The following is a 12978-nucleotide window of genomic DNA, read 5'->3' on the forward strand; positions in this document are numbered from 1 at the left end:
TTTATCTTTGGGTCTAAGATGTGTTTCCTGTAGACAGCATATAGAAGGATCCTGTTTTTTAATCCATTCTGCCAATCTATGTCTTTTGATTGGGGAATTCAGTCCATTGACATTTAGTGTTATTACTGTTTGGATAATATTTTCCTCTAACATTTTGCCTTTTGTATTATATATATCATATCTGATTTTCCTTCTTTCTATACTCTTCTCCATACCTCTCTCTTCTGTCTTTTTGTATCTGACTCTAGTGCTCCCTTTAGTATTTCTTGCAGAGCTGGTCTCTTGGTCACAAATTCTCTCAGTGACTTTTTGTCTGAGAATGTTTTAATTTCTCCCTCATTTTTGAAGGATAATTTTGCTGGATATAGGAGTCTTGGTTGGCAGTTTTTCTCTTTTAGTAATTTAAATATATCATCCCACTGTCTTCTAGCCTCCATGGTTTCTGCTGAGAAATCTACACATAGTCTTATTGGGTTTCCCTTGTATGTGATGGATTGTTTTTCTCTTGCTGCTTTCAAGATCCTCTCTTTCTCTTTGACCTCTGACATTCTAACTAGTAAGTGTCTTGGAAAACGCCTGTTTGGGTCTAATCTCTTTGGGGTGTGCTGCACTTCTTGGATCTGTAATTTTAGGTCTTTCATAAGAGTTGGGAAATTTTCAGTGATAATTTCTTCCATTAGTTTTTCTCCTCCTTTTCCCTTCTCTTCTCCTTCTGGGACACCCACAACACGTATATTTGTGCGGTTCACATTGTCCTTGAGTTCCCTGATACCCTGTTCAAATTTTTCCATTCTTTTCCCTATAGTTTCTGTTTCTTTTTGGAATTCAGATGTTCCATCCTCCAAATCACTAATTCTATCTTCTGTCTCTTTAAATCTATCATTGTAGGTATCATTGTTTTTTCCATCTTTTCTACTTTATTCTTCACTTCCATAAGTTCTGTGATTTGTTTTTTCAGTTTTTCTATTTCTTCTTTATGTTCAGCCCATGTCCTCTTCATGTCCTCCCTCAATTTATCGATTTCATTTTTGAAGAGGTTTTCCATTTCTGTTTGTATATTCAGCATTAGTTGTCTCAGTTCTTGTATCTCATTTGAACTATTGGTTTGTTCCTTTGACTGGGCCATATTCTCAATCTTCTGAGCGTGGACAGTTATCTTCTGCTGCTGGCGTCTGTGTATTTAGTCAGATTTCCCTGGGTGTCGGACCCAACAAGGTTGTAAGATTTTTCTGTGAAATCTCTGGGTTCTGTTTTTCTTATCCTGCCCAGTAGGTGGCGCTCGTGGCACACGTTTGTCTGCGGGTCCCACCAGTAAAAGGTGCTGTGGGTCCTTTAACTTTGGAAAACTCTCACCGTCTGGGAGGTTCGCTAGCCAAAACGGCTTGGAAGAGTGCCAGCCGGCCCAGGGTCCAAACGCGGGGAGGGTCGCTGGCCGCCGCAGCCCGGGAAAGCGCCCGTCCGAATTTCCTAGTCGGCCCGGGGCGCCAAGCGTAGCGGGAGGGCGCCAGCCGCAGCGGCCCGCCCGGGAGAGTGCACGTTCCCGGGGAGTCACGGGTTTGGAAGGGCCCCCCCCCCCGTCACCGTTCTCCGCGGCCTGGGGATTTCCGATCCAATTCTCTCAGTTGGTCCGGGGGGCCGCGCGTGGTGTGGGCGCCAGCCACCACGGTTTGAGGGGACCGCCTGTCCAATTCTCCCAGCCGGCCCGGGAAGGGGGAAGGGAGTGACTCCGGTCGCTTGCTGCCCCGCCCGGTGAAGCTCGCGCCCCTCGGCGATCTCACCAGAGCGCGTTCTCTCAGCCAGCCAGCCGTTCCAGGATGGAGTACGCTGTCTTTTTTATCTCTTTTGTGGCTTTGGGAGCTGTTCTGTATCATTTCTACTCCCCTAGTAGCTGTCCGGCAGGAGAAACTAAGATCCGCGCTTCTTACTAAGCTGCCATCTTCTCCGGAAGTAGATAAGTCTTTCTTAACAAACAGTGCTAGAATAATTGGACATCCTTATGGGAAACAAAACGAACCTAGATCTTTTTTCTCATTCTAAATACAGAAATGAATTTGACGTCATTGACCTAGTAAAGTTTTAACTATAAAGCTTCTAGAAGAAAACTTAAAAGGAATCTTTGCAACCTTGGGGTAGGCAAATATTCTGTAGCAGAACAAAAAACACAACTATCAAATAAAAAATTGACAAATTGGACATCATTAAAATTAAAAACTTTTTTTGATCAAAGACATTACTAAGAAAATAAAAACTTCTGGGAACAAATATCTGTGAAATATATATTTGACAAAGAGTTTGAGCTCAGAAATAAATAAACGACTCATAACACATTCATAAGAATGCAATCTAATTTTCTTTAACCAGACAAAAGATTTGAAAAGGCACTTCACAAAATAAGACATAAGAACGTAAATAAGCACATGAAAAGAAGTGCAACATCATTGGTCATTAGGGAAATGCAAATTAAAACTACGAGAGGCCACTCTATACCTATTAGAATGGTTGAAATGTAGAAGACTGACAATACCAAACTTCATCAAGTATGTGGAGAAACTGGGAACAATTAGAACCTTCATATGATGCTGATGGGAATGAAAAATGGTTCAGCCACTTGAAAAACAGTTTGGTAGTTTAAAAAAAATTAAATGTATACTTCTCATATGAGTTGGCACCTCTACTCCTAGAGATCTACCCAAGAAAAATAAAGACACATGTCCACATAGAGATTTATATATGCAAATGATAATAGCAGCATTTTTCATGATGGCCGAAAATGGAAGCAATCAAAATGTCCCTCAGTGGAGGAATGAATAAGCAAAATGGAGTAAATCCGTACAATGGACTATTACTTAGCAGAAAAAACAAACAAAACAAAACCAGAAATGAAGAAAAAAGAAAAGGAAACAAGGTGTTGAATACACAGCATGCATATATTCAATTATTCCACTTACATGAAGTCCAAGAATAGACAAAACTAATCGACAGTTTAGATGTCAGAAAGTGGTTCCTTCTGGAAAAGTGGAACTGACTATGAAAGTGCATGAGGGTACTTTCTGAGATGATGAAATTGTTCTATCTCTTGTTTTGGGTGGTGGGTACATGGGTATATTCAACTGTCAAAACCTATCAAACCAAACACTTCTGATGTGTGCATGTTAGTGTACTCCAATTATACTTCAATAAAAGGGAAAAGACAGCTAGCATGCACCCTTTATTGGCCTGCCCTGTTTTCCTCCTTTTCTTCCTGTCAGGAATTAAGAAGTGATGATCAGTGCCTCAGCAGCCTTTTAGGGCCTTGAAGGTAGAATCAAGTGCCAATGATGGCAGAGCAGAAAGTCAAAGAAGTTCAGATTCCTGTTCTGTAGAGCTGCAATACCAACCTGAATTGCCTTTCTCTGGACATCTTTTATGTGACAGAGACAGGAAAAAATCTCTTTCTTATTTAAGCCACTGTGTCTGATACTTGCCACCAAACACAATTCCAATGAGTTGTAATCAGTGATGAATTCCTTTCATGGTCAAATTATTTTGGCTAGATTAGATTTTAGTTGCGAACCACATTCAGATTTTAAGAAATAATAGTATAAAAGCTATTTTTAATGGAAATTGGTGCCTTTGATATACAAAAGTATTAAAGGCCCATATCACTTCAGAAAAATCATTTCAAGTGTACCAGATGTAAAGTAGCTAAAGGCTCAGTTTTGGAACAAATCAGGTGTTGGTACAGACTGCAGGGAAAATTATGAATTATGTGACCTTGGAAAAATTAATCTGTCACTGATTAGTCATGTGGCCTTCGGCAAATTACTAACCTCTCCGATCCTCTGTAACTGTCTCTGATATGGGACGATGAAACCTGCTTTAACCTGCTGCTATGAAGACTGAATGAGATCATGTTTGTAAAGCCCACAACATGGGGTCTGGGCTAGAACAAATAGTCGCTGTTTTAAAATAGAAGGATATTAAACAATTTGATTTTAAACACGTGATTGACCATGCAGGTAAGCCACCACAAGGCAATTTGCCCTTCACCATCACCTGGATAATACAGTTTAAATTGCTGATTATGGAGTATTATAATGGGGTCACTGCCTAATTTTCTACATAACTCAAAAGCAGAGGGCCGTAATGACCTTCTGAAAGCAATAATACAATCCCACATTTCCCAAAGTATGTCAGAAGCAACAGCAAAAATTACTGTTTTGGCAGTAACCGTATTAGTAGAAAAAGATACTCTAAGAAAGCATGGTCACTGTCAGCCTCAGGAGGTGGTGATTATTATAAGCAGAATTCTCTGAGTGGTTGGAGGTGGTCACAGTCCAGTGGCCTGCGAGGGAGTCATTTCCTTTGTCTGCAGAGAATGAAGCCAAGTTTCCACATCCTACATAGCATCTCCATAGAGAAGCAGATGCTTTAGGTGCTGCAAGGACCCAAGGCTAGGACCATGGAGTTAAAGGGCTTCATCCCGACTCCAGAGAGCCCAGGCAACCAGGAGAGCTACTGAGATCCAACTAGATAGAGGGAAATGCCAAGAGTTAACAAACTCCTGGCAACTGCAGCTGTGAGCAGGGCTCTCTCTACAGAAAACCAGTGTACAATGCTGCCAAAGAATGATTTACTTACTTGCAAGGGTTGGCGATTTCTTCTGGCGTTGTTTTCATAAAAGGGGAGACAGGTTTTTCCACAAAAGAACCAAAGCCGAGTCTAAAGTTGCTAGTTAAATTAGACATCTCCTTGGAAAGCAGGGAGCCCAGCTCTTTTATTGTGTTGAGGTCATCATCCATGGAGGCTGAGAGGTCCATGAGGTAATACAAGTCCACCGGGTAATCCTCGGTCTGGCGGACCTGCACTTGCAGGGTCTGTTCACCACCTGCAAAGTCCCCACAGGCAAAGCCAATAAATCAAAACATACCAAGACTTAGACATAACTGGCCAACCACTGGGCCAATTGGTTATTGCATTTCAATTAGAACTTATCGAAGATACTTATGATTTCATGAACTTGGTGGTAAAGCGTATAAATGGATGAGCCACTTCATGAGTGAGTTTAGAGCTACTGAAGGAGGTGTGAGTTGGAATATTTTATATCCCCTTGGGAAAACTGGCATCTATTTAGATGGAAGATAAACTGGACTTTCTGTGTGCACAGGATTAGAAAAGAAGAACAAAATAAAGGTGAGTTTCAAGCCTATGTTACAATCCTTGAATAAATGTGAAGAAATCCTTAACATTAGAGTAATTCAAATGGTTCCTATTAGATAAGGCTTTTTTAGTAACACATTTAGAGGGTAAGTGACCAATGTGAATAAAGAAAAGTATTAAAGAAGCAATTTTCCACTTCCATATGAATAGGAAACTTGTATCACAATAAACAATGACATGTAACACAAAACAAAATATATTTGCAGAACAGCGATATTACCATTAGACATTAGATTTAGTTGCATGAACTAATGCAGAAGAGAAGCTTCTTTCCTTCTATCAGGAAACTACAACGTACCTGGTCTTAATGTAAGAGTCAAGCTTTGAGGTGCAATCTGAACAATGTCGGAACTATTTTTCTGTCTGCCTACACTGAGAGGCTTATTTCTAAGTATTTCTACTTGGGAGACAGGGTTTTCGATGAAGGTTAATTGACATCCTTTAGCTAAAAGATTTGCTGGGGTATCACACCTTTCACCAACTCCATATGGATGGGTAAAATTCTAAAAGAGAAAAAAAAAAAGAGGCGATTTTGCATTTCTATACTAAATGACAACAACTGACTATTTTTCCATGTTGTGCTAGCTAGGCATCTTGCCATACTCAGTATATCATATTCCTACATCCCTGGCATTGATTATAAGTCAAAAGTAAGTTATAGACGAATAACAAGAGTATTCTGCCAGTAAAATTTGGAATGAAATCAGACTCTCCTTTTAATTATATTCAATTGAATCCCCCACAATGGTTTCTTTTTCCTAATGCCCTGTTCTTTAGAGTTTCTTCTGTGTCACATGATCCAATCCTTGAAACAGTTGGGCCCATAGAGGAGACGTCATTCTGTGAGTACATCTGCTCAAAAACAACCTGCAGATTCATGGAATCCTAGGGCTGTCTTGAGCCCTCCAATGTGTCTATTACCAAACCTAGTGACAAAGAGCACTTTTCTGTAGGTTCCTAAAGGACAGGGATCGGGACATAGCACTCTGGACCAGTTTTATTCATTGATGTGGTTTTCTTATGTTACGGCATTATTTTATAGTACAACTGACCTCTTGGGGACTTTAAACTGAAATGCCTGTTCCCAGTTCAAAGCCTTTTAGAACTTTCTTCTAGATTTCGAGGCAAGGAAAGGAAGGCAAAGAGAAGATGGTGTATAGGGCTATTTTCTGTGTAGGATTTAGGAGCTTCCGATATCGCCATCAGACCCACCTGAGTGTCCAAGAGCAGTGAGATGCTGTGCCTCTAAGTAGATAGTGGCCAGACCAAAGGAGGCCCCGAATGTCCAGAACAGAGAGATGGAGCTGAGGGAAACACACCTGTTTTTCCTGATAGCCACGGCTGCTCTAGAGCTGATGAGGCTCAGGGCAAAACTGAACTAGGGGCCCATTAAGTCTCATGGTTGGAGACGGTGCTAACCAAGACTTGTTTTTTTCCTCACTCCCCGAATTCTAAGCCACACCTGCTGTTTTCACCAACTAGGAAAGTTGTATTTCTTCTGAAATTAATTTTGGGGAATATAATTTCTTATAGGTCTATAAGTAGGCCTATGCATATTTGAAGCCCTAGGCCAGGCAGAGCAAGCTCTGTAACTTCCCGTGATACATCCAAGGCAAAGAGTGGAAACGATAACTGCATTCTTTCTTACTGCGCTCAGTGGTGTCTTCTCGACACAGGGTGCCAGCTAGTGTCTGTAGTCGCTGCCTTTGCTAAAAGATCAGAGACAGCATTTCCACAGAATCTATTTTCTATCTGCTCTAAGCAGAAGCCTAATTGATTTTTTCCTCCAATTGTCTCAACTGATAAACTGATCACTTCTACCACTAGAATGACCTCTTAGAAAAATCTGCCTTCAAATTTGACAATATTTTGTCTACAAGTATAATCCACAAGTAAGAATGGCATTACTTAAATGCTCTAATGATAAAAAGTACAATTAATTAAAAATTTAGAGGTGGGCATTTTGTTAGATTGATTGGTTGTTTATGTCTCCGGCATGAAAAGAGCACTTTCTTCTTCAGGAAGTCAATGTCCAAAAAACATACAGGTTTTCCCCTCCTTGTATATTTTCAAGTTACTTTGGTGATACATGAGCTCAAAAAAGTATAACTTTGTTTATGTCCCTGTCATTTAAGGCAGTAGTGGGGGGGATGAGCTCAGTCTGTGCTTGTTGTCTGTGACGCTCGCCTGCAAGAACGCACATTAAACTTGGAAACTGGGTTTTAACAGTTACAGCTGGTTCTGAATCAGGTAAACAGTTTTTCCTCCTTTGAGCCTGTGACTCAGGTCTCGCTGAACTTGACTTCCGTCAAGTATGGTTTGATTTGTGTTTGGCTTCTCTTTATGAGATTCAGTGGGTAGAGAACTGCTTTACATTCAGAAGCTAGGGCCAATCTTTACTACCATGAAGCACTTACAGATTGCTCGATAGTGTCACAGGACAGGAAATGACTTAGGATGGCTTTTTATTGTCCCTCCAATCATCCTCATACTACTTTCACATTGTTTTCGATTTAAGCAGGTAAGGAATGTGTGTTTGAGAATGTGTCTTTGTCATCAGTGTGGAATGAGTCACTGAACTCATGAAAATGTCATTTTTAAGAGCAATGGATTACATCTATACAGTGATGTTTACCCCAAACCTGGAATGCTTCACTTAGAACCAAGCAATGGTTCAGAATAGATCCTGGTTCCTGGACGGAATAATGAAGTCTAGTGTATGTTTAACTTAACAAAACGACACCCCTGTGATCTCAGTATCCAGAGGGCCTCGGTGTTGTACAAGAAACCGGTGAGAAATAATTTGGACATCCATTGCCTCATTCTGCAAATTGCTTTTGGAAGTTATCATACAAATGACCCTTTGATCTGCCTAATGCTTACACTTTCCTTTTCTGATTCATTTTATTCATACAGCCTTTTAAAAACCAGGTAGCTATCAGAGGTATCACTGATGGAATTAACATATGCATAGCTGTAAACACTTTTTAAAAAACCTATTGAGATCTTTATTTTACCTCCTGAGAACACCAAGCACACTGAGGTCCAATGAGCAAGCAGTCTTCACAGGACTCTGCACCTCCAGCGGCACAGCCACCTGTGTTTAAACCCAGCAAAATGCAAGGGATTCAGTACATTTGCAGCCATTCCTTTTCTGAGACTTCAGGCTCTCAAAGTGCTTGAACAAAACCTCATCCAGTATATTTTCATCTTCAAAGATTGGGCCTCAAAAATGTTAGCATTTCTTATAAAAGTTCCTATGTTATATCCATGACATTTAAAATATACATTTGATAAGCCAAAATTATAATTCTCTTTTTTCTTAAAATGGGAAAATTCCCACATGTTCACATATAGGATCATCATGTTTATCATCCTCATCCAGTATTTGTCACTTTAATTTTTTTTAATTATTTGTACCCATTAAAAATGCTTCTCTCTTCAATGTAGTATATTTCTATTTTTAAAATAAAATCCTGGGCAAGCAACGGTGGCTCAGTGGCAGAGTTCTCGCCTCCCATGCCGGAGACCCAGGTTTTATTCCCGGTGTCTGCCCATGTAAAACAAAATAATAATAAAATAAAATCCTTTTTTCCTCTCAAGGTTATTATTCTTAAGTGGATAGTAAGTGTTTAGTATCCTTAAGTGGATAATAACTTCCTATTTTACTGTATTGTTTACAATAAAAAAGTTTTCAAAAATGATTGTCACAATGGCTTTAAGAATTGTATAGTCACGCTGTTTAATTCTCCTCATTGATATGGCTGTGCAACTTCTGTATTTATTTATGCTAACCCAAGAAGAGCATTTGCTGTGGGAACAGCCCTGCTTCTGCCTGCAATTTGTTAACATTTTCGCTCAGTGGCAAAAGAGCATTTGAACAGATCAAGTAAAAAATGACTTCAGATCTAGTTTCTGAACCAAATGACAGGTTTGTCAAATACACCACAGAAGCAATACACCGGAGAACTTAAGTCTTACCTTGTACGCAATCATTCCTTCCTAGAAATAGAAAGAACAGGCAAAGCAGTTCAATCCCCATTCGTTTTCAGTTCTCGCTGTGCAGACAGATTAAAAAATGAATTACCTTCAACATTACAAGACCAAACTGAACTTCGTTAAAGTCTATCTTTCTTGAAGTATAAAATTTTAAATCCTACTTACACTGTTTTGAAAAGAAACTTGAGATGTAAATTAAAAAGTTTCCATTAAGACTGAAGTGAAAACAGAAGCTACCTGGACAGGTAAAGAAGAAAAGCTGTGTTTAAAAGCAACTTGAACATGATTTACTTCCTTGTTCTCCTTATAAGGAAGGCAGGTGTACAATCACCAAGAAGGTGGGGAAAATTCATTCAGCAGAAATTTTTGTGTAAATTCTATTAGTCTCTCTGCATCCTAGAGAAAGTTAATAACTTTAGTGAAAACCTAATCAATGAAATGTCAAAAAGAGCAATTGAAAAAATAGCAATTGATCCAGCTATTTATAAAATTATTTTAATTTAATGTGAATAGTAAAGATGATAAATAAAACACAAGTAAATAGGTTACATGTACAGATGATAAAAAAAATAAGCTCAATAAAAATAACCTGAGATTTTTTTGCATTCCATTGCTAAATCTTTTGCAGAGACTTGAAATGAACTTTGAAAAATAAAAGTCATTGTTTTACAGCCATATTGGAAGGCAGGCTAGGGAAACAAGACACTGTGTCCCCTTGTTTTTAAAATTGATGGACGGTATCAATCTTCCCAGCTTCTAGCTCACCACTTAGCACATAGGAGGTGTTTATTTGTTGACTTAAATGGTGAAAAATTAAAAATATATACAATCTATGGCTCAATTAATGGTATTGATTGCATTTTTTTTTCCCAAAATAGTCAGGAGGGTGAGGGTGCTTCCAGATTTGTAGATGCTGCAAACAGGTTTCAAATACTTTCTTCTTACACCACGCTGAATGAAATAAACCAGACACAAAAGGACAAATATTGTATGATCTCACTGATATGAAGTAATCAGAATATGCCAATTTATAGAGTCAGAGACTAGAATACAGGTTACCAGGGCCCAGGATCGGGAAAGGGAATGGGAAATTATTGCTTAAATTGTGCAGAGTTTCCACCTGGGGTGTTGTAAAAGTTTTGACAATGGGTGGCCCTGATGGTAGCAAAATATTGTAAATGTAATTAATGGAACTAAATTATATATGTGAATGTGGTTAAAAGAGGAAATTTTAGGTTGTACACATGTTAGAATGAAAACTTGAGAAAAAAAAATAACCACCATAGGACTGCACAATACAGTGAGCTCTAATGTAAATCATAGACTATAGTTAATAGTACAATTATAGAAACGTTCTTTCATCATTTGCAACAAATGTACCATGCTAATGTATGGTATTAATAATAGGGTGGGGTATGAGGACTCTGAATTTATGTATGATTTTTTTTTGTAAACCTACAACTTCTCCAGTAACAAGAAATACTCACTTCATTACTTTCCAAGTAATGAATTACTTCGACAGGCTTCTTAGTGACTGGGCTTATGTCCTGGGAGATTATGTTTTAAAGGTGTATTTCTAGGCAAGTATGTAAAACCTGTGAAGAGAGGGAAAACTAATTACAGACTACTCAGGTTCTTCTCAGAAGGCTTCGTTCAATTTTGAACTCCATCATACAAAAACCTGGAAGAATCTTGCAGAGAGGTATCAAAATTATTAATGAGTTAGAAAATATGCATTTTGAGAGAAACCAGTTATATGCCATTAAGTTGGTTTAGCAGGAAGGAGAAAGATTGAGGTATCTGTGCCCCTGATATTGCCTCCATTTTTGTGTCTGGTATTATCTATTATTCATTCTTCAGCCATTCATTCAACAAGTATTTTTTAAAGCATCTACTTTGTGCCAAATATTGTTCTCCAAGCTGAGGACATAACAAAACTGAGTTCTTGACTCATGAATATTTATTTTATGCTTCAGGAAGCCATCATGGGGAGATAGATTCTTAAAGTCAAGTGGTGAGAAGGGCTATGAAAAATGATAACACTGCTTCCCGGACTATGCACAACTCCTACCCACCCCCAAAATGATAATGCAGGGTAAAAGAAAAGAGGGTTATTTTATTTAGGGTAATTGTGGAGTCTTTACCTGATAAGTGATATCTAGTGGAGCCTTAGATGAATTGGGCAACAGACCAAAGTACAGAGGCCCTGTGGCAGCCTAGGTATTTCATTTTCAAGAACAGTGGAGTGCAAGAAGAGAGAAGGAGGTTAGCATATGCAGTTAGAATTGGAGGCAGAGGTCTGATCATATGTGGTCTTGGCCTTGGATTATGGTCTAAATGAGTTGCGATGTCTTTGGGTAGAAATCAAGGGAATGATCATTTAATTTATATTTAATTAATTGTGATTACATTTAGTTAACATTTTAAAAGATCATTTTGGCTGCTGTGGAGGTTAAAGCATATGGGGCAGGAGACCAACTAGGAATTTACTGCTGTAGACAGAGATAATGATGGCTTAGACTGGGATGTTGGTGTTATAAGGGGAGAGGGATAATCAGAACATAATTTGAAAACAAAATGTACTAATAGATTGGATGTGGATATGAAAGAAAGAGTTTTTAGTCTTGAGCAACTGAGTAAATGATAGCCTTTGCTGGGATGGGTTACACTGGGGAAGGAGCAGGTTTTGTGTGGAGGATAGGAATCAAGAACAGGTTAGGTTTGAGATGTCTTGAAAATAATCAAGTGAAGATGCCACATCGGCAGTTTGATATATGAGTCTAAAAATGGGGGTGATGTCAGAGTATAAACTGCAAATTTGGGATCAGCATGGAGATGGTATTTAAAATTATGAGCTGAATGAGCTCCCCAAGGAAGTTCACATAGATAGAGGAGAGTTTGAGGAGCAAGCCCTGGGACATGCCTCTATCTAAAGACCAGGATGAGAGGAGTCTAGTAAAGGAAGCTGTTATTAAAAGAGCACTCCTTGCTAGAAAGGAACCAATTTTATTGGGAGACAATTCTCCAAGGGCGTCTCATGTTTCTGTGCATCTTGCAAGCAGAGACACTGACTGCCTTCATTAAAGGATGATGTAAAGCAAACATCTCTATCATAGAAGATAGAGATGGTATCAATCTTCAGGGCAAAGGGTGAATTGCCTACAACCTTGGACAATAGAGATAATGTCTTCCTCCAGAGCAAAGGGCAGGTATGCTTACCACCAATTTAAAAAGATTCAGCTTCTCTAAGCTCAGGGTTCCTCTTTATAACATAGCTGTTACATATACAGGAATCACCTCTTCTTCTTCGTGTCACCTAGTGGAACAGAGCCCAGGGTGCTGGTGCAAGAAAGTGTTGGCACTCTGGTTACTGCTATTGCTGTGAATAATAAAGTCCTTTGTCTCTGACCCAGGTATCTCATGTCTTCTCTCAGTATCCATGAATCTTTAGCAGCTAACTTGTCAGTTTGAAGTAAGGCAAAATTGTAGACCCTTCACAATTCTTGACAATCTACTACTGTAACCGCCCATCTCTTTCAACAGATTGAGCATGCAATTTTCAGATCTTACTTTAAATGATAAGAAGATCTGACATTTCACACAACTGCCTGAAATACTGTAGACTGAACAGTGCTGCTCTGTCCCCAGAGGTTTTCCCGGGTACCATCCTCCCTAGAAACTACAATCTGGCACTTTGGATGAGCTGGGATCATGAATGCCTGCACTGTTCTTGATTTGCCTACTTTCTCAAAAATTTTCTCTGAGTTTCTAGCTGCCACC

General features: G+C 39.1%; 1 protein-coding gene across 6 annotated transcripts in view; it reads right to left on the bottom strand.

Annotated features, from left to right (window-relative positions):
- The window catches only part of ITGB6 (integrin subunit beta 6), a 144099-nt gene that overhangs the window by 68243 nt on the left and 62878 nt on the right, over window positions 1–12978 (bottom strand). For 4 of the 6 annotated variants that reach the window (XM_077153978.1, XM_077153981.1, XM_077153980.1 and 1 more), the window contains 5 exons: window positions 10686–10793; window positions 9181–9257; window positions 8217–8296; window positions 5498–5702; window positions 4621–4867 (listed from right to left, as the gene is read on the bottom strand). In XM_077153978.1, the coding sequence (XP_077010093.1) occupies window positions 4621–4867; window positions 5498–5702; window positions 8217–8296; window positions 9181–9241 (593 nt within the window). In that variant the 5' untranslated portion in view covers window positions 9242–9257; window positions 10686–10793. Of the gene's footprint in view, window positions 1–4620; window positions 4868–5497; window positions 5703–8216; window positions 8297–9180; window positions 9258–9363; window positions 9494–10685; window positions 10794–12978 lie in introns of those variants that run through there. The other 2 variants (XM_077153982.1, XM_077153977.1) reach the window with 2 other exon arrangements.

Source organism: Tamandua tetradactyla, chromosome 3, assembly GCF_023851605.1.
Source record: "Tamandua tetradactyla isolate mTamTet1 chromosome 3, mTamTet1.pri, whole genome shotgun sequence".
NCBI classification, from domain to species: Eukaryota; Metazoa; Chordata; class Mammalia; order Pilosa; family Myrmecophagidae; genus Tamandua; species Tamandua tetradactyla.